We start from the raw sequence: 19,556 nt of genomic DNA, 5'->3' as shown, positions 1-19,556 counted from the left end.
CTACTAGTTACGGTAAAAGAGGGTATACAAAGAAACTTATTTCTATCACATTAAATCCTTGGTATCGTGGAAATGCCTCATCGTGGCGCCAAGGTCCAGTACCAAGCTCATTGCTAGCAAAACTCAATTTCCACAATTGCAGCACCGAATCCGGCTTAGTTCGGGCTGCACCGTGATACGGTCGCTACTTATTGGGTTGGCGCAGTTAAGTACCTTGTAAATAAAGCGCGTTTTGTAATGGGTAAAGTACCTGAACGGAGAGACTGCAGGGAAAATACACGCTTCCAATCAATAAGTTTTACGGTCGAGTACCCGATTTCTCGGACTGGGAAATCCAATGCCATACGCTATAGTTCTCCCTGGAACCGCGCCATAGTCAGGATAGAACACAACCTGGCCTTCCAGGGATCAAGCAGAAGGGCCTCACCAGAGACCGCTCCTCTGGGACACCGTGCTGCTGGTGTCGCCCACGCCCGTGGGTTGAAAGATCTCCATGATCAGGGGGGTTTTGGTGGATATGGGTGGGCTGCTCCGCCACCGAGTCCCACATAATCTGCCCTGGCACGGCAGATATGCGCAAATGCATTTCCTCCTTACTCCTTCGGGAAGCGACAACAGGTTGTAAAACTGCACGAGGAAAAAAACAAAAACAAATTAAATTGCTTATGGAATAGTATGGCACCTTTTCCCTTTTTTCCCCCCGCCCTGTGACACATTATTTATGATTTCCTTTCCTTTTCCTCAACTTTTCACTATTCTTGGATTTCAAAACAGGAACAGTAGTTGCCCATTCGACTGACGACGAGTCGACACTCCCTCCACGACACCAACGTAGTTTTGAATGCCGTGCTAGCCGTTGCCTTTGCCGGGGTTGCTCCGAGAGTGATGTGAGGATTGTACGAGTCCAGGGCGTACTTTGTCAAGTAGTCATTCACCCACTCCACAGCAACGGCGCTATCCGGAGGAAAGGATGGGTGAAAGGCGGCTTTTGCCATTTCCAGCGTTTCCATAGGCACGTGGTACTGACAGATAGCGTGAATAATTTTCTCATGCAATTTACGAAGCGGCTCGGAAAGAATAATCTTGATGTTGGGAAGGTGAATCGCCGTTCCACCGACGGTAGTGTCGAAGGCCGGCCCCTCCTCCAACCCGGACAAGCATAGTGTGGCCTTATTGTCACTCGCCTCTCTTTCCTCAAGCCAAATCTGCCGTACCTTCTCTCGCACCTCATCCATGTCGGTTAGGCGGATGCAAAGTTGGGCAACCGTGCAGTGGGGATGACCGTAACCTCGGCTGAGCGCCTTCTCCTCAAGCGCCATCAGCCGGTATGATTTCTCTTTGTTCCACTGCAGCGTGCTGTGGCTCTCTGTGGGACACAAGGACCACGAGAGAGGAATTGCAGCTGCATCAAAGGCGGGCGAAACGAGACAGATATTGATAGCAATAAGATGTACCATTGCGTGGGATTCTTCTTCCTTCCTAATTCGTTTCAACAGAGGGACAATGGGTGATATGGCAGAGCTTCTGCTTCCAAAACAGTTTTTTTTTCTTGTAAAGGAGACATTGTAAACCACATCGTGCTTATTTAGTTTTCAATTCTTTCCTTTTGTTTTCTGTTTCAAGCATTCTTTTTGTGAAGAGTGGCCTGAAGAGAACAAAAGAAAAAAAAAAGAGAGCAAACTAAGAAGTTGCACCCACCAGAACTGGCGCGTGTTCAGCTCATTCCCCTGTTGAAGTCAAATGTGGCTAAATCGTTCATTTTCTCTACCCTTTCCATCTTTACGCATGTGGGAAGCCAGGGCGTCGTGCACCCTCATCTCTGAGCCGCCGCGCCACACATGAGCACACGTCCAGCAGCTGCTGGTTGACTCCCCCACCCCTCGCGTCAACACCACGCGCATCTTGCTTCACCCCACCGCGCTTCACTTTGCCCGGCACGCAGCTGGGGTATGTGAGGAGGCGCATGAAAGATGCGAAAAGTCCCATGACCGGAAGAAGGGCTAGTGGGATAGTCTGGGGGAAAATGAGAATCACATGTATGATGGAGATGCGAAGAACGATGTCGACACACATACGCGTCGATACCGAGATAGCGTGGGAGTGGGCATCTCCCTCGACTCTCTTCCCCTGCGCACTGACGCTCTTACTTTGTAATAATAATCATGATCCACCCGTACTACTGAAGAAGCTCAGGGAAAACAAGACCAATTCCCAATCCCACGAAAAATTGGCAATGGCACAAAGGAAAGAGGTAAGAAAAATGCGAGTCAAAGCTACCATGGTATGACTCCAAAGCAACAACAACAACAAAAAAAGGTCTTGAGAGAGTGATGGAACTGCAGTTGCCACTCCCCTCAACACTATCAAACAAGCACAAAATAACAACAAACTCCACGCTCCACCTAAGCCCAACCTTCTCAAGTCACTCCCTATTTACAAAGACACACACAAACGGACACACTCACTTTCTCTCTCACGCGCCAACTTCCCACCCCCACACGGTTCGTCCCTCATCCTCCACTCGTTAAAGCATCCAAGAAGCCGCTAGACATTCAGCGACAGACAGTAGTGAAGCGGTGGGATGCCTACCGCATCGTTTTTTTAAAAAAAAAAACTCGCCCATTTCTCTACCCACTCGAAACACAAAAGAAAGACTGACCATAGCAAGATCAAACCCTAACAAACACTTCAAACAAAAAAAAAGCAGTACACAAGGGAAAGCCAAACCACGTAATCGAGCAAGACATTCTTGTACTCAATCGGTGTTGTGAGCCCAGCTGCAGGCACCCTCTTTACTTGTGTCCACTCACCCCTCTTTTTTTCCCCCTCTTCTTGCCACACGGTAACTTATTCCTCCGCATGCAATGGCTAGAGTGCCGCCTGCTGTTGCCTCAAAGCATCCTTAAGTTTCGCATTCTCCTCCTGCAATGCCTTCACCAGTTCCATGTTCTTTTCCATTTCCCTCTCCATGGCACGTATGTTCGCTACTTCCGCGGAGGACACTGATCCAATGGTGGCAAGAAGTCCTTCGGTTTCATCATCCTCGATGTCAACGAACAAATGGTCCTCCCCCTGCGCGAGGGCGTCGTCCAGGGGATATAGTGGTGGCAGCGGCGATGACACCGCCCTGAATAGTCCATCCGGCAGCCATTGGCTCCACTTCTCTGCAAATTGGTGGATTATTTCCTCCGTCTCAGAATGCAACGCCTCCAAAGGAACCAATAGACGACGAATGGCGCGCCGCAGTATGATGCGGCGCTTCACAACACCCTGAGCGGCTTCCAAACCTTCTGGAAGACGGCATAATTTCTTGTGTTGTTGTACCACATGATAAACAACGGCTTGGCAGTAGTGACGACACTTTTGCAGTCGTTTTGTTGCCAGTGTTATCTTGCTTACTAACAGACGCACCACCTGAACCTTGCGTTCCACTTCTTTCATCAACACAGAAACAGCAGTCTCATTAGACCCCTCAGTGGTAGACGCAGAAAATGTTTTCCACGCCGAAGTCCCTTCAAGGCCCTCGGCGACTTGGGCCTCACTCCTGATTGCCTCAATGATCCCTGGAGCCATATTCCGCGCGTTCGTGAGACACTCCTCTGCCTCTTGCAGCTTCACTCCACCTTGCTGAATCACGGCTTCCATGTACTTTGCATCTACAAACTCAGTTGCAGGCGTCTCCAGACTATAGAAAATCTTTACATTCTTTATGTTCTCCATCGCCTCGTAAATACCTTTCTCTGCCATTGCAAACTCCGCCTTTGTAGTTTCAAACTGTTTGTTGCACACTTCCAATTCTCGCTCCATGACATCCTGGTGGAGCTTGAGAGGTGTGCGTAGCGCTAAAATCGCCTGTCGCAGGTTCTGCCAGCGTTCTTCCTCCGTTGTGCTCATGCATGGAGTATCATGTGTCGGAGGACCGAGAGACGCCAAATGTTCCATTAGGGTGTCTGACAAAACAGGTGGCGTGAAGAGTAGTAATTTTTGTCCATCCGTTACTGCTTCATTGGCGAGAAGAGGCCTCAGGGTCGCGTAGTCAAACACCTCAACGTAAGACTGTTTACTTCCTTCAGTGCCACTCACACCTTGTGGAGATGACCCACGGCTTTGGACGCCCAACACGACGTCCGACACAAAAATTTTCGTTGTGGTAACAACGTTTCCTTGTGAAGAGGAAGCTAACGACGAACTTGCGAGCAGAGACGGCGATTTGGCTTGCTTCACCACCAAAGAAACTCGAAACCCCGTCGATGCAATGACCAGCTGCACAACGATTGTCATATCTATAGCTTGGCAGGTGGCGAGGAGTGATCAAGGCGATGAATATGTAAGTAGTATGCAGCTTCAGGTAAAAGAAAGGAGTTTGCTGGATCAGTTGTTAGTTTCTTCTCTTCTTCTACACCAGCATGGATATATATATATATATATAATATACCCATGAACCCTCCTCCTTCTCCTCCTCCACATCCACACCCTCACAGTGTGAAAGAGGTGAGGATTCCGTGTAGAGACACAGCATTTGGTTCACGTGGATGTCATGCCTTGTACCCTGTGCAAGATGATCCAGAAAGAACGTATTTTTCACCGTTTCTTTATCTTTCTCTTCTTCAGTGTGCTATAGGAGCTCTAACAGAGAATATAAGCACATGATAACAACGTTATCACAACGCTTATTCCATTGATAACTCAAAGAACAGCACATGCATGTTGAGTGCGATGACCTCCTCCAAGGCACCGACGAGAATTCTCCACCGACGTACCGTACACATCAAACGCCACAAGCCGAAGAAGGCAGCTCTGAAGTTTTTCAACATCTGTAATTTGACTGCACCTAGTCAGTGTCAGCGTTTCTAGCTGGACGCATTTACACAATCCAATGATACCATCGTCAGAGACACTTGTTCGTGCCAAGTGGAGTTCTCGCAGCACACCAAGGTTTCCAAAGCAATTCACACTCGTTACACAGCGGCAATCACTAAGGTTTAATTTCATTAAGCTGTGACACAGCGCAAGACCCATAATGCCTTTCGACGTGACACTCGTCATGGAAAGATCAAGATCCATTAGGCGATGTAAAGACTGGAGACTATTGACATTTGTAATATCAGGACACTCTACCATTTGGAGCCTCTCCAAAGTCACACAGCGCGCAATAGATGCAACGGATTCATCTGTTATTCTACTGTTCCGCACAAGGAGTTCCGTAAGTGAGGGAAGTTGTGAGATGACGCCCAGATCTGTGATGGAAGGACAGTGCTGCAGATCAAGACGCCGTAAGGAATAAAACCGCGCCAACACGTCTCGAATACCGTCATCAGTGATGGCACTCTTTTTTAGTGACAAGTCTAAAAGTCGAGGCATTTCCAACTGGCCTAACGATACCAGCCGCTTGCACTCAACGAGGGAAACCTCTTCCAACAATTGGCTTCCTTCCAAACCAGTCACGTCCGTCACATTTGTGTGGTCTGCTTGGACATGCCGCAACGCGTTCAGAGACCGAATGAAATCAAGGTGCGTAACGAAGCAGCAGGCGCAAAGGTCAATGCGTTCCAAAGAGACACACTGTGATATACCAGACAAACCTTCATCTGTCACATACGTACCTGACAGATCTAGTGCCTTCAGTGCCTTCAACTCACGCAGGCAGCGCACATCAGTCAAAAAGTGGCAGTGACGAAGTGAGAGAAATTCCAATTTCGTACAGTGGGCCACAGGGACAATATTTGCGTCTACCACTTCAGTGCCTTCAAGATTAAGACTAAGTAGATTCTTCAGTGGTTCGACAAAATGCATGTCCGTGATGAGGCGGCAATCCTGTAGCGAAAGGAATGTAAGAGTCACACATTGCCGGAGTGGTTGCATCCCAGCGTCATTTATTCCAGTAGAATCGAGATCCAGACGCTTTAGAGACGTTAGCCCTACCACAAAAGAAGTATCGACGACACCGCTACAAAAGGCGACGCTGAGCTCCTCGAGGCGTCGACACGCCGCTAAAACCTGAAGGGACGAGCTACGCACATGCGTCCTTGACAGATCCAAGGTTTGCAGGGATGTCAGCGCACGGATCCACTGCACCTCCGACACACATCGACATGAGGCAAGCCAGAGGCGCTGGATCTGCCTGCAGTACGCGAGTGACGCACAACCATCATCTGTTATCCAGTTTTCTGTAAGATCGAGCTCAAGCAGGTTACGAAGACTCGAAATGGACTCTACTGTTGACAGACGATTAAATGTTACGAGCCGCAACTCTTCCAGATCTAGACAATGCCTCAAACCCCGGATGCCATCATCAGAGATTCGACTCCGTGAGACGTTGAGCGTTCGAAGTTGGCGCAGCGATCCCAAACAATTGAGGCTTCGAAGTTTCATGCAGTTGTCAAGCTGCAGATGCTGCAGTGACTTTGAGCAGCCCATAGAAGCAAGACCCTCATCCGTTATAGACGAGTTTAACAGACACAGCTCTCCCAACCGCTGAAGCGCGGCGAAGCACTCAAGTGACGTGAGACCCTGACACGAGTCAATCACGAGACGCTCCAAGTTTGTGCATTCGGAGAAGTACTCCAACATTTCATCACTCAGTGGTGTGGCAGACAAGGTGAGGCTCCGAAGATTCTTCAGAACTCCCAAATTGGTAATACCAGAAATGTAAAAAGTAGAAACCTCACGCTTCTCTGACGCGCGACTGCTAAGAATCGGTGTCACATTCCGCAAACTGATTTCAGACTCGCTAAAGCAATGACGCACAGTAAGCGCTCCAAGCTCGCGGCATGTAGACATTACGTGCAAAAGGTCACATGCCACCACAGACTTTATTAACTGCACCTCTCTCAAGTTCAGCGTCTTCTTGAGGCGTTCCAAAAGAGGAAAGTGCTCTTTGCCCATGTGATCGAGGACNACTTTATTAACTGCACCTCTCTCAAGTTCAGCGTCTTCTTGAGGCGTTCCAAAAGAGGAAAGTGCTCTTTGCCCATGTGATCGAGGACGAGTGAAACATTTGGGTAACGAGCCATCCACCAAAGACCCCGCACTATCAGTTCAAGGCTTTGAATCGTACTCGCCATTAATACTAGTCCGCCTTTTTGGTGGTCTCGCTTACCGTCGAAGCCGCAGCGACGGTGGGTGACATGCAGCTTTCCGACACTGTAGCCGGTAAGCTCTACCTCAAGGCGCGCGGACGGACTGAGTGCCACAAGGGCAAGCGGAATACTGTGCTGCATGTACGCCATGACAGAGGACAGCGACGGCAGAGATGACACGACGCGGTATGGACTTAGCGCCAATCGGGAGGCCACAACCCTATTGGTGTCGCCAAGGGACGACTTGGCTACCATCACGAAGCCCTCGTCAATTCACCGATCTAACCCCCCAAAAGACAAGGGAAAATGCAAGCGAACACATACACACATCGAGAGTGAAAGACAGAGACAGAGAGAGAATTCGAGAGAAAGACAAAAGAAAAAAAAAATAATACAAACAACACAAAGGACAACCCAATTGGCAATGTAATTTAAGCCAGAAACACAACCACATATGCATAAAAAGAAGCGAGGAGATAAATATTGTCGTACAGCAGCTCCTTTGGGTCGACGTAAACAACGTGCTCGCACGCACTCCCGGTATGCTGTCACGAAGCGACCTCAATCATCTCTCAGCGAATCGATAAACGACGTCACATCCTTCACAGCCAAGGCTTCAAACTGCAGTTGGTCGTACAAAGGGCACGCCTCCAGTGTTTGTGTGCCTCTGACATCCCCTCCGATCAGGGCGAGGGCCTCTTCCACTGACGGCCGGCGCAGTGAAACGGACTCCTGAGATGGACCGAACAAGACGACCGCCATGATGAAGAGCAGCGCACCTTCAACCCTTGACGCACAATGGAAGAGAAAGACAGCAATACGCAGCCGAAGGCTGCGCTGCCGTTCCTGGAAGTCAGTCACAGAGAGTCTCGGCTTGCTCGCCCATCGCGCACCCACAGACTTCAGTTTTTGAAGCAACCGCTTCCAGCGTGATGGTTTACTTACGGTTTTCTGGAGGTATGCACCGAGTAGCTCATCTGGCAGCCGATTTGCGACACTCAGCGTACTGTTCGTCGTCGGGGCAAGCGTTGTCTCGAGAAGCATCACCTTCGCGCCACCACCATTCCCCACGATGCCATATTTCTTCAAGTCTGCGTACCAGTCACTAAGTCCGACTGCACTGTTTGCATTTTGCCGGTCGTATACGAAAATGACACCGTCAAAGGACATGAGACTAATGGGGAATTGACCACTATGTCCAAAGTTGCGATTACCACCCACTTCAATAAATGCCACACACGATGTATCGCGAGGTCTCGGTAAATGCGACGGAACCTGTCGCTGAGTACTGATGGGAATTACCTCCACACAGAACCCAGTTGTCGGTCCCCATGTGGAGGCAAATATGTCCTTGTCCGGCACCGCCATGTAACGCAGGCGCCGTAGGAGCAACGTCTTCCCAACGCCTGTGTCGCCAACAACAAGAATGTTTAACGCATCCGGCGGGCCCGCCGTGGCCGTGTTGTGCAGGGAGGACAATATTGCTATGTGTTTTTTTTTTGCTTTCTTCTCTTCTGTCTTTGCGTAGCTATAGTTCCTTCACGACGAGAAAAAAATGTCGTAAAGGAAACCAAAGCAATGCAGAAGTTAAAGCAGCATCAGCAATCAGCGCCACTCCACACACACACACAAACTTCTCTCTCTCTCGCTCTCTCTGTTTGTTTCGGTTTCTTTTCTTTCTTCTTCTCATCATCGCATTTTACTCCTTGGTTCTCCATACCTTCACACTCTTGTCACTCTCCGCGGTGATCATGCGAGACCCTGAGGCGTCGAACACGACGCAGTTGATACCACCTTCACCCGGCAGTGTGCCGGGAATAGACCTCGTCTTCGTCAACTGGAACGGTGGACGCCGCGCGTGACTCCAGTCGTAGAACGCCAGTCGTCCCTCCTGACTGCCCACCGCTAGCACGTTACGTGGGCTGAAGGCACAACAACTCCAGCGGTAGCACGACGGCTCCTCAGGCTCTGCACCCCCGTCAGCCGAAGAGTTCGCTGTCGCTGTTGTTGTGGGGGCATTAAATAGAAACTCCCCCTTGGGGAGGGACCAAACGCGGATATGGTCTGCCCCACACGAGACCAATGTACCTTCCCGGTTGATAGCGAGGCCGCGGACGGGTTTCTTGTGGCGTGTCAGGCGCGTGAAGGCGCGACCGGCCGCAATGTCCCAGAGGTATACCATGCCATCGCTGCCGCCCGAAATAACCTGCGGGTCGGCCTGTTGCGCCGCAATAGACATAACACTGTCGGTATGACCAACAAGAAGATGCACACAGGAGCGTGTGCGTACATCCCACACCCGAACCGTCTTGTCACGTCCACCACTCACTACGATGTCCAGTGATGGATGGGCGCTCACGCAATGCACAGACCCCTTGTGCCCATGGAAGTCCCGTATGATCTCATTGCGCTCAAGGTCCCAGCATTTGACTGAGTGATCATCACTGCAGCTGAACATGTATGGTGACAACGTACTCAGCGAGATGGCACGCACACCCTCCTTGTGCCCAGTCAAATTCAGCTTCAGCGCTCCTGTTGTCAGGTCCCACACCTTCACAACACCATCACCTCCGCCCGTCGCAAACCAAGAGTTGGTCGGGTCCACCGCTGCGCTCCACACCCATCCGCGGTGCCCTACCAATACCTTCGACATCTTCCACGATGGAGGCGGCACGTATGGCTCGTCTCGTGCACCTCCACTCGCCACCGCCGTTGAGACCGCTGTCAGGCGACTCTTCAGCACCTTGGGATCGACAGAAATTATAGAGTCATGCGTCCGCGGACGTTTCTGTGCTGTTACTGGCTGCACATCACCTTGCGTCTTGGTCGACGGGAGGAGCATCAAAGCGTTTTTCCCGCTCTCTCCTTCGGTTGTCACATCGGCGACAGCTGCAGGTGGTGGTGCGATGTGCGGGCACTCTGCGCGGAGCAGCGCATGGCGTCGCATACGCCAGCCGGGGTCTGCCGTCTGCGGGACGCTGAGCAGAGCCACGCCACGCATCTCACGGGAAATGCGTGCGTTCTCCCTTACCATTTCGCTTAAACCGCCCTCCATGGTCGCACTCCACCCCCTTTCTTTCAGCAACAACAAGAGGGAAAAAAAAGAAAAAAGAAAGCAAAAAAAAAAAAACGCTAGCGGGAGAAAACAAATGAGTCTATTTCTGATAAATGTTCTCAAGGGCGAGGAAACTAAAACGAAAGCGCATCCATCTGCATTTCACAGCCGCTACTTCTCTTTTGCATCAAAGGTGTCTTTTTGTGTGTCACCTCCTATCCCCACCTCAGTGACTTCCACCTGCTTCTCCAGCTGTTGGTGCTGCTCCGTCTCCTCCTCTGCCAAACTCGCCTCGCGGGTCGCCTCCAAAGCTGTGACGGGGTCGGAGTCTGGGGCGTTGGCCTCGCGCCACGTGTTCTTGCGCACCTGCAAGTCATCTGCCAGTCCGTCATATGCAGTGCCCTTAAAGAGCTCTGTCAGGAGCGTTTTGGTGTACGTGACCGGCACGTACCCATCGCTCACCATTGCCGCGTACACCTTCTGTGCTGCTTCACACGCTGCGGCCTCCACGCAGGCGCCAAGGACTGTGTTATACGTGATCTCATTGGGGCGGACATTAGCGGGGTTCCGCATCTCCTTGAGCAACTCAACTGCAGGCTGCCATGCTCCTGCGCGGCGGCATCCGTCCATGGCAGCGGTGTATGTGAATACGTTTGGTGCAATACAAAGCTCCTCGCACTCCCGAAGAATTTTTACAGCACGTTCCCATTGCCCAACACGCGCGCACGCTGTCACCAAGGCCGTCATTGTCCGCACGTTCGGTGGGACCTCGGCGATTCTCATGTGGGCGTACATGCGGAGCGCCACATCCGGCTTCTGTGCTGTGGCACATGCGTTTATGAGTGCAGTGTATGTGTAGACGTTTGGTTTCACGTCATTCTTCGTCATGTGTGTAAAGACGGACATCGCCGCTTCCCACTTACCGGCACGACCACACGCACCAATCACCGTAGTGTAATGAAAGACGTTGCTTTGCACTATGTTCGCTTGCTGAAGCTGCGTTAATGTGGCCATAGCGCCCTCCCAGTTACCCGCCTTGGAAAGTGCTACGAGCTCATCCGTCAGCCAACGCGACGCCCACCCGGCAACGCGAGCCTGCGATAGTGTCGCCATTATCCCTAAATGTGATACAAGCTCCTGCGCGTGGTGGTGGCGACGTACAACCGCCCCTTCAATTCCCTCCCCACCCCTGTCGCGGGTTTTTGGATTCTTCGAGCTGAATAGTTCAGTAGGACAAACAAAAACGAAGGAATAGGTGAAGAACAAGTCGACATGAATGAAGAAAGCAAATCAGTTGAAACAAAAAAGAACAAAAAAAAGAAAGACACCACAAGAGAGGCACATTTTAAGTAGTAGGCAAGAAAAAACTATCCATGAGGATGTCTACTCACCGCACACGGCACTTGGCAGGGGGCTCCTCCTTCTGACCCCGGCGCGAGCAGAGAATACCGTTGCTGCTGTAAGGATCCACGTGGCCGCCGCAGTCACGCTGCGCTACGCCACCCGTATTAGGCGCGGAGAACCTGGGACCCAACGAGGAAGGACGCGACCCACGCCCACTGGACAGATTAAATGGCGTAATGACTGTACCACTAGGACCGTTACACGGCAGTCCCTGCCCCAACTTTTGGTACCTTTCCTCTTGCTCTTTCAACCGCCGTTTCGCTTCGGCTTGCCGCTGCAGGTATGCCGAAACTCCTGACACACGCACCTCCACATGCTGCTGCTGCTGCTGCTGCCCTGCGGAGGACGCCTCCTTCTGGCGCCGCTGCAGGTACTCGTCAGTGCTCGTGCGCGGGCGGAAGGTGCAGGCGCAGAGCTCCTCCATTGCCTGCCGCTGCTTCTTCTCCCGCAGCTGCACCTCGCGCTCCTCCAACGCACGCTTCTGTCGCTGGTAGAACTCTTTCGCCTCCTCGGGGTGCACCACCTTCACATTCCGAAGTCTATTTTCTTCTTCCTTGTCTCCGTTTTCCTCGAACTCCTCCTCGTAGAGAGAGTGATGAAGAGCGCGGCGGCTACGAGGGGTAGATGCGAGACGCTTTACCACATCCTGCTCACGGTTGGCGTGCGCAATCACGTACTCAGTTCCCGGCGCCAGCTCCGGTCGAAAAGGACACTCGCGCGCCCTGATATGATCTTCCATTCGCTTTTTTGCTTCTTTGCGAATCTCCTGCGCGCCAAGATAGAGTCGCTCCACCTGTCGCTCTATCATCGCTTGGTCAACCCGCGGCACTGCCACCTGCTCGCTCTGCTCAAGTGCGGAGGCAAGTTTGCGCTGGTGCTCCTCCCGCACGCGCTGGTAGACCTCCTGCCGCCGCACGAAATTCTGCCGAAAGAGTGCACTATGCTGTCCGTGATGGATCCAGTCATCGGTGAGTGGGTTGGTGGCTGGCTTGTGGAGGCCCTTCCTCTCCTCACCGTGCCGTCGTGCCATCTCCGTCTGTCGTTGCTGTTGTCGGCGCATGCCCTCTTCGTAGAGCGCTACACCGCGGTCACGCGTGTTGTGTTGCGCCTTGCGGCCGCGGTCAATGGCGTTGGACGTAGTACACACCTTTGGGCGGAAGGGGTGCTCCTCCATTAGTGCCTGTTGAGCCTGTGCGCGCCCTAACTCGCGCTCTATAAGGAACCGCTTCGACCGATCCACAATATCATCCTCAGGGGGGTTCTCCTTTGACGCACCACTTCTGCGTGCAGACCGCAGTACCGTCTGCTGACGTATTTCTTCAAGTTCTTTTCGTTGCCGCTCCTCCTGTAGCTGGCGGCGACCCTGCTCGACGGATCTGCCGTAGTGCAGAAGTCTCTCCTCTACAGGAATGTTAGCAGCATACACGGGAAGCGGTTCACGGTTCTCTGCGGCGGCATTTACGTGTGGGTGGAAGGCGTGTCGTAAAGCCTCCTCTTCGCGTTGCTTCTTCTTCTCCGCTAGAACCGCTAGACGGGCCTCGCGCTCCTTGGCGTGCTGTGCGAGACGCTCAAATACCGGTACAAACTGCTGCTGTTGCTCTCGGGGAACAAGGGAGGCTTGCGCCTGGCAGGCACTGCTGCGTGACGTGCCCACGTGTGGTTGGAAGGTGCACTCTTTCTCCAATTCCTCCCGCATGAGGCGCTCCCGCTCGTGCCGCTTGACCGCACGGAGCCTCTCTTCCATCAGGTGACGCTCCCAGGAGCCTAAAGGGTGGTGCATTGCCACTACTGCTGCTTCTGCCAGGGTCGTATTTTCTCTGCACTGGCTGCTGCTACGCAACGAAGTTGAAGTTGCGACTTCGTTTTGCGCCGCGTATGCCATTGCCCCGCGCTAAGCCTCAGCCGTCACGCCTTTGTTCTTTGTTTTGCTTTTCATCCCAGAAGGTGACACAGAGAAATACAGTCATTACACAAGCAATCAAACAAACGAGAGAGAGAGAGGGCGCGCATGCATGTGTGTGTATGTGGAATAAAAGAAAACGGTGGATGGCCATGAACAAAGCCTCGTTTACGGCCCACAGCACCGTGTACTGAACCACGCACCCAGAATGTGCATTCGAACATACAAGAGTGACTCCTGTTTGAAATGTATGCGGTTTAATTTACATAGCGAGAAAACATTATATAGCCCATCACCACCTACTTACACAGTAGAGGCTCTGGCGACATTATTTGCAAAGGCACTGGCTTGCAGAACAGATTTCCTCTTTTTTTCATCCTCTACAGCCTTCCGTTGTCGCTGTTCCTCTTGTATAGCACGTTTCTCGTCTTCTTCAATGAGAAAGCGTATAATTGCATTCACATGTTCGTCCTCTGCTGCCTTTAGCACGCGTCGCCGTTCGTCACATGTGTCGTTAAAGTACGACACTGTTACATGTGTGCACCCCGCATGATCCTTCACGAGGCGGATTACCCGCTGGATTTCCTCCTCGGTGGGCTTGTATTGCGCGTGGTGTGCCAGCATGACGAGCATCGGAACCTTCACCACATTCAGGGCACGGCGCAGCGTGTCAACATCGCCGCTGAGGCACGGGGACCAAACTGCCTCCTGCAGCGTTGGAAAGCCCGCGCCAGAGAGGCGGGCGGGGGTGATGGGGATGTCGTAGTGGTCCAGCAGCGCACGGGAGTCCTCCTGACGGCCCTCCGCAATGAGCCTCGAGACAAGCTCTTCGCGTGCGGCGTTGCCCTCCGGCGTGAAGAGTGGGCTTTCGGGATCGCACACGACGCCGTAGAGAATGACTCGGGTGATGAACTCGATGTTGCGGCTATTGTCAAGCAGTTCGAACACGATCTGAACCCCGGTGCTCGTTCCGAACAATGCGATCTCATGAATGCCGTAATCCTTGACAAGAATAGAAATGAGATCATCCATGTCTTCAGCGTCGTGAACGTGATCCTGCGCACCGAAGCCGATGCGACTGCTGGCCACCTCCGTTTGTACGAAAGCCCATTCCTCAGTAAGCATCTCGGCGAGCTTCGGGAAGTAGCCAAAGTTGAGGAAAGACTCAGACTGCCCACCAACCCACAGAACACAGCGCTCCGCTTTGCCGCCCATCACAAAGACGGGAATCTTGCAATAAGGGTCCTTGTAGAAAGTGAAAAGCGAGCCGTTGTACATATTTGCCGGGATATTTGATAGAAGGCACAATTATCGGACTTGCTTTGTCTTTTTATTCTTATTTTTTTTTTTGATGTATGGTGTGTGTGTGTGTGTGTGTGTGTGTGTGTGCTTGTATCTTTCTGTCTACCGCGTTCACTGACGGGGACGCAGACACCCCAACGAGAAAAAAAAAATAAAGAAATCAAAAAAAAAAATAAAAGGCAACATCGATACAAGAGACACGATGTAGAAGAAGGTGTATTGCTCTCCAAATGCAGCCACCGTGTGCTCTCTCATGACAGACCTAACCTACAACCTGAATCACCACCACAACAGAGAGACATCGAATGTGAAAAAGTCGTAAGAGGCAGCAGAGATGTCCGAAAACACGTCTACAGCACCCCTGGTGTCGCACTAAGAGGCTCCACTGCGCTCCGCTGCAACAGGATTTGCAAGTCTTCCGGCATATCAGGCGTGACCTCCTTGACGAACTGAAGCACACGCGTGGCCATAGCCTTGAACACGAAGTCCTCTTCACAACCAAGTCGCTTCATGTAGTGGTTCGCACGCTCAATCTCTGCTAGGCTCATCGAGCGGGCCATCGGCGCCATGTGCGAGGCGAGCACCCGCACCATGTACGGTGGGCACTGTGATGTTATGCTGAGCCCCATGAGGATCGGCTCCAGCAGCGACCAGTCCTTGAAACCGTAGCGGAAGCCGGTCTCAGCGGCCTGCACATACAACTCTGGATCAGCGTAGCCAAGGTTTGCCAGCCCACGCGTGGTTCCAGCGAGTGCATCGGGTCCCATCAAGTCGAGACGAAGACGCGCCTGTTTACCGAACAACTGCACGAGTGGGTGCTCCCTCGCCGGGGGATAGAGACCGATGATGTCGAGGATATCGCCGAGCTGGTTTGGTGTCAGGACGCGGGTACACTCCGCGGCACGGTCCATGAGAGACTTCATTAGGGGATCTGAGGCGTGCGGAACGGTGCTGCAAATGTCCATCACAGGCGCAATGTTGCGCGGGTCCAACTTGGGCGCATATCGCATTGTGCACGACGCCATTGTACCGAACATAGCATCACTAAGTAATCCGAGTCGCTGCAGCGCAATGAATGCCTGTACTAGTTCTCTCTCAGAGAGGTCCTGAGCCACTTCCACCATAGCATCCGCATAGATCTCAATATGTTCGCGTTGTTTGTAATCCATCGTGGTGAAGCACACAAGGTAATTCGCTAGTGACACAGCGTCCATATTCTCCACGTGATCCAAACCACATTCCACGAGTCGCCGGAAGGTACTCACAAATTTGGGGCCCAGCGCGTTGAGAGCGTACAATACATTGACGTAGTCTTCTGGCTGAAACTCGCCCATTCGCTCCTCCACAAGTTGAAGCACACGACGCAGTATGTTGTGCGACACTCCCGAGCAATACGAAAGGCTCATTGCTGTCAGCGATATGTCAAGGGCACTGAGGTCATCATTTGACTCAATAATGCGTTTTGCCAGCTTGCCAAGGAAGTCCGTATTTGTGCACTTAAGTCGCGACAACTCTGCAACAGTGAGGGAGAGCTGTGTCGGACTAAATTCATCAAGAATAGGAAACATTAATTTCAGTACTGTGTTCATTTTGCGTTCGTCGCGCTGCTTTGTGATGTTCATGGTGCGAAGCACTAGGATCAGCGACTCCGGTGAGATCGCGTCCTCCTCCGGCACGGCAACCTCGTTGGGGGTACTGATAATGCCAACCTTGCGGAATGTGTCAGAGATGAGGTTTGCTTGAAAAGGCGAGAGCACCGTCTGGTCAGAGCGGCGGAAAGCATCGTGAATTCCTCGCATGAAGTCTGAATCTTGTGTCATGCCGATCGTGTCCATGTTGTACGCCGTCGTGCAGACTTGATAAATGTCCTGCGCGGTGAACTCAACGAGGTTAAGCTTGCATCGCTGAAAGATGAGGTCGAGTGGGACGGGCCTCGCCACCACAGCCATTGCGAGCGCGGCTGGAGCGGCACTGGAAAGCACATTGAGCATTCCTTACTCTTCTGCCTGTGCAACAAACGAGCCTCTGTGCTAAATTCGTCCCTCCTCCTTTTTTTCCCCCTTTTCTCTGTTGTATCTATTGTGATGGCGATAGAGGTGATGAGGAGTTGCACTGAAGACAACACACAGAGAAACATTTCATTTAGGAAGCGAAGGCATGCCTCTTTTCCGTTTCGCTCTCTCTCTCTCTCTCTCTCTCTCTCTCTCTCTTTTTCTGCCCGTCCGTACCGGTGTCACAAGATGTAAAGCCAACAACAACAACAACGGTGACGACACCATCCAGAACACCCAGACAAAACTAGACAAAGTCATCGGAGGTGTTATGGCCACGCTTGGCCCAGCGACCCCCAGACTCTCGCTGGAGCTGTTTAGCGCGACGGAAGATCATCTGATGGACGTTCTTGTCATTCACGCCAATCCGCGAGAGCATCTTGCGGGATTCAGCAAGTTCCTCATCGTTCATGGTGGGTGCCAACCCGAGAATCCCCTTTGTGATCATGTCCTGTCCCCTCACATCCGTCACAACCTCTTGTGTGCAGCACTTCATCAGGCTGGCCAACCTGTCGAAGCTTCGGAAACCACCTTTATTATTCTGCAGAACTGACACCAGGACGTAGAAGTCATCGGAGAATTGCTGCAGCTGCGCCAGGTTTAGCACCACTTGTTCTAACCCCTCCCCATCAAAAGAATCAGCGCGAAGGGAAGCAGCAAACACCAACGCCGCGATACACGGGTCGCCCTTCGCAGGCGGATAACTGGAGATAAGGTCGAGAGTAAAAACCACCTGCGGTATCGACAGTTTGCCTGCATCTACGGCGAGGCGCTGCATCACTTTCGCCATGATGGCACCAGTGTCGATGGGAAGCACGGAGAGTATGTCCATGAAAGCGTCAATGTTTCGAATATCCACCGTCTCCACAATGGATTCTGCCTTCTTCAAAAGCTCTGCCAACCCGGGTGTATTGACAGAAATGCCAAGATCCACAGCAGCCTGCAGGATTGCGAGGAGGTCTCGCTCAGTGATATTCTCCATGTGCCTGGCGGAGTCAAGAAATATTTTGTTCACTGAAGGATGGCGACGCAGATTATAACGCGCTGCCACGACCAACAGCGTTCGGTGGTACGCCGCCCCCTCCGTCTCTGGTAAGTGGTGCACCGCCCGTGTTAAGAGCTTCGGCACCATGCGTGCCGGAGCTGAAGCTATTTGTGGTTGCCGTTCAAGCGCCATCGCAACAAATTGCACCTGCTCCTGATGCAATTTCTCCATCTGTGCCTCAATTTGGTTCACAAAGGCCACCATGGAGTCATGGCTCTGCAGCTTGCTCAAGTTGAAGTATGTTCTGCACAGCTCCGAGGACGAGAACTTTGAGGCAACTTCGCAGCTGCGTCGGGTGAGAAGATTCGTAAATGTGTAGTCTTGGTAATGAATTGTGGCTAGCGCCTTCACAAGGGATACGACTTCAAACGGCTTCATTTGTCGAAGCTGCCGCTCAAGTGCCTTGCAGTGGCTTTTGATACGCCGCATCCCATCAGAGCTCACAAATTTGTTGCTTTGACACTCCTGCACTGACTCCCAGATAGCCGAGATACGTTCCTCGACAGCCGGCTCCACAAGTGACACATCGGCTGTGGTCACTTTGGCAGTCGCCACAGTGCGAGCGGCGCCAACCGCAAGGGTATCGGCAACACTTCTGCTGGCTTTCCGCTGCTCACTGACTCCGGCAGGAGTGCCACTCTTCATCTCATTCTCCCCCTTCCCAGTCTCTGAGTGAGAACCAAGCACGCCAATAGAGAGGCCGGCAAACGCCCCGTCGATAAACGTCCGCTGGAAAGGTGTCACAGCATCTACGTCCATTTTTTGATACTGTGCCCGGATACCGTGGAGGAAAGCCTGATTGGTCTGCAGCATCAGTGTGTCTTCCTTCGCCTTTAAGAGGGCACAAATTCTGTAAATATCCTCCGGCCCCAGTTCTACACGCTGCGTGCTGACAGTGTCCATCAGCATTGCTAGAGCCCCCGCTTGCAACCGACGCGCAGAGCGACGCATCGCCTTTCTTTTAATTTGGGGGTGGGGGTGGGGGTGGGGGGATTAATGGGAGAAATTTCTTGAGTGAGCCCAACAAGTGAGGTTAAGAAACCCCCCAAAAAAAAACGAGAGTCACTTTCTTTTCCGACTCCAGACTCTGTATTGAACAAAATACACCTGCCACCACCTCCCCCTCAAAGCAACAACAACAAAACGGCACAGAAACACAAACACGTTTGTTTCATGATACACACAAGGGGCATGCACATCAGTACCACGGCTGGAACAGGAGTCGGCTGGTCACTCCAACAGGTATGTCGTTAATTTGTGGGACGCTTTCTTTGACCTCGGACAAACTATCAAGGCTGTGACGATCCTCCTTTGCGTTCGCGTCGGCGACGCAGAAACCATCGGTGAGCGGGTTCGTCCGGTACAACATCAGCAGAAAAGAGGTAGAGAGGTAGTACACCGCTGACATGATGAGGATCGCCGGCATTGCCACAGCCCAGTACTTGTCGGGGTAGTAGTTAAAGAGCGCCCAGTCCAACACAGGCCCGGGGAGAAATGCCCAGAGGAAATATATCACAAACGCCGTGATGATTAGGAGCCATGCAATGAAGCCGTTGATTGCCACTTGGTGCCCCTTGTTGGTGCCGGTTATTGCCATCTCCGTGTGGCCTTCGGGTTTGAATGGCATGACGGTTTTCCGGGTGGAGCCGTGGTGTCGAGCTCCCAACCAGGGCTATTACCTGCTATTTTAAGTGGGCAATGTATATATATATATATATAT

At 52.1% G+C, this 19,556-nt stretch overlaps 12 protein-coding genes across 12 annotated transcripts; all 12 read right to left on the bottom strand.

The window, feature by feature from the left end:
* Positions 1–752: 752 nt before the first annotated feature.
* DQ04_01401140 (hypothetical protein) lies at positions 753–1,457 on the bottom strand (the record flags this gene model as incomplete). Its single annotated transcript, XM_009310677.1, has 1 exon — positions 753–1,457. The coding sequence occupies one exon, from the start codon at positions 1,455–1,457 to the stop codon at positions 753–755; it is 705 nt and encodes a 234-aa protein (XP_009308952.1).
* Positions 1,458–2,868: 1,411 nt separating this feature from the next.
* DQ04_01401130 (hypothetical protein) lies at positions 2,869–4,281 on the bottom strand (the record flags this gene model as incomplete). Its single annotated transcript, XM_009310676.1, has 1 exon — positions 2,869–4,281. One exon carries the CDS (start codon positions 4,279–4,281, stop codon positions 2,869–2,871), a length of 1,413 nt encoding a protein of 470 aa, XP_009308951.1.
* Positions 4,282–4,686: 405 nt separating this feature from the next.
* On the bottom strand, positions 4,687–6,780 carry DQ04_01401120 (hypothetical protein; the record flags this gene model as incomplete). The annotated part of the gene is made up of 1 exon (XM_009310675.1): positions 4,687–6,780. The coding sequence occupies one exon, from the start codon at positions 6,778–6,780 to the stop codon at positions 4,687–4,689; it is 2,094 nt and encodes a 697-aa protein (XP_009308950.1).
* Positions 6,781–6,836: 56 nt separating this feature from the next.
* On the bottom strand, positions 6,837–7,334 carry DQ04_01401110 (hypothetical protein; the record flags this gene model as incomplete). Its single annotated transcript, XM_009310674.1, has 1 exon — positions 6,837–7,334. The coding sequence occupies one exon, from the start codon at positions 7,332–7,334 to the stop codon at positions 6,837–6,839; it is 498 nt and encodes a 165-aa protein (XP_009308949.1).
* A 306-nt stretch (positions 7,335–7,640) lies between these two features.
* Positions 7,641–8,447, bottom strand: DQ04_01401100 (putative heat shock protein HslVU, ATPase subunit HslU; the record flags this gene model as incomplete). The annotated part of the gene is made up of 1 exon (XM_009310673.1): positions 7,641–8,447. One exon carries the CDS (start codon positions 8,445–8,447, stop codon positions 7,641–7,643), a length of 807 nt encoding a protein of 268 aa, XP_009308948.1.
* A 331-nt stretch (positions 8,448–8,778) lies between these two features.
* DQ04_01401090 (pleiotropic regulator 1) lies at positions 8,779–10,134 on the bottom strand (the record flags this gene model as incomplete). Its single annotated transcript, XM_009310672.1, has 1 exon — positions 8,779–10,134. One exon carries the CDS (start codon positions 10,132–10,134, stop codon positions 8,779–8,781), a length of 1,356 nt encoding a protein of 451 aa, XP_009308947.1.
* A 171-nt stretch (positions 10,135–10,305) lies between these two features.
* Positions 10,306–11,247, bottom strand: DQ04_01401080 (hypothetical protein; the record flags this gene model as incomplete). The annotated part of the gene is made up of 1 exon (XM_009310671.1): positions 10,306–11,247. One exon carries the CDS (start codon positions 11,245–11,247, stop codon positions 10,306–10,308), a length of 942 nt encoding a protein of 313 aa, XP_009308946.1.
* A 274-nt stretch (positions 11,248–11,521) lies between these two features.
* Positions 11,522–13,420, bottom strand: DQ04_01401070 (200 kDa antigen p200; the record flags this gene model as incomplete). Its single annotated transcript, XM_009310670.1, has 1 exon — positions 11,522–13,420. One exon carries the CDS (start codon positions 13,418–13,420, stop codon positions 11,522–11,524), a length of 1,899 nt encoding a protein of 632 aa, XP_009308945.1.
* A 321-nt stretch (positions 13,421–13,741) lies between these two features.
* Positions 13,742–14,716, bottom strand: DQ04_01401060 (putative radial spoke protein 3; the record flags this gene model as incomplete). The annotated part of the gene is made up of 1 exon (XM_009310669.1): positions 13,742–14,716. The coding sequence occupies one exon, from the start codon at positions 14,714–14,716 to the stop codon at positions 13,742–13,744; it is 975 nt and encodes a 324-aa protein (XP_009308944.1).
* A 374-nt stretch (positions 14,717–15,090) lies between these two features.
* DQ04_01401050 (hypothetical protein) lies at positions 15,091–16,731 on the bottom strand (the record flags this gene model as incomplete). Its single annotated transcript, XM_009310668.1, has 1 exon — positions 15,091–16,731. One exon carries the CDS (start codon positions 16,729–16,731, stop codon positions 15,091–15,093), a length of 1,641 nt encoding a protein of 546 aa, XP_009308943.1.
* Positions 16,732–17,038: 307 nt separating this feature from the next.
* On the bottom strand, positions 17,039–18,787 carry DQ04_01401040 (hypothetical protein; the record flags this gene model as incomplete). The annotated part of the gene is made up of 1 exon (XM_009310667.1): positions 17,039–18,787. The coding sequence occupies one exon, from the start codon at positions 18,785–18,787 to the stop codon at positions 17,039–17,041; it is 1,749 nt and encodes a 582-aa protein (XP_009308942.1).
* Positions 18,788–19,034: 247 nt separating this feature from the next.
* On the bottom strand, positions 19,035–19,463 carry DQ04_01401030 (phosphatidylinositol glycan, class P; the record flags this gene model as incomplete). Its single annotated transcript, XM_009310666.1, has 1 exon — positions 19,035–19,463. One exon carries the CDS (start codon positions 19,461–19,463, stop codon positions 19,035–19,037), a length of 429 nt encoding a protein of 142 aa, XP_009308941.1.
* Positions 19,464–19,556: the final 93 nt, after the last annotated feature.

Source organism: Trypanosoma grayi (genome assembly GCF_000691245.1).
Source record: "Trypanosoma grayi strain ANR4 Tgr_140_V1, whole genome shotgun sequence".
In the NCBI taxonomy this organism is placed as follows: Eukaryota; Euglenozoa; class Kinetoplastea; order Trypanosomatida; family Trypanosomatidae; genus Trypanosoma; species Trypanosoma grayi.
The sequence above is the reverse complement of the archived record's forward strand: the minus strand, read 5'-3'. Positions and strand labels throughout refer to the sequence as shown.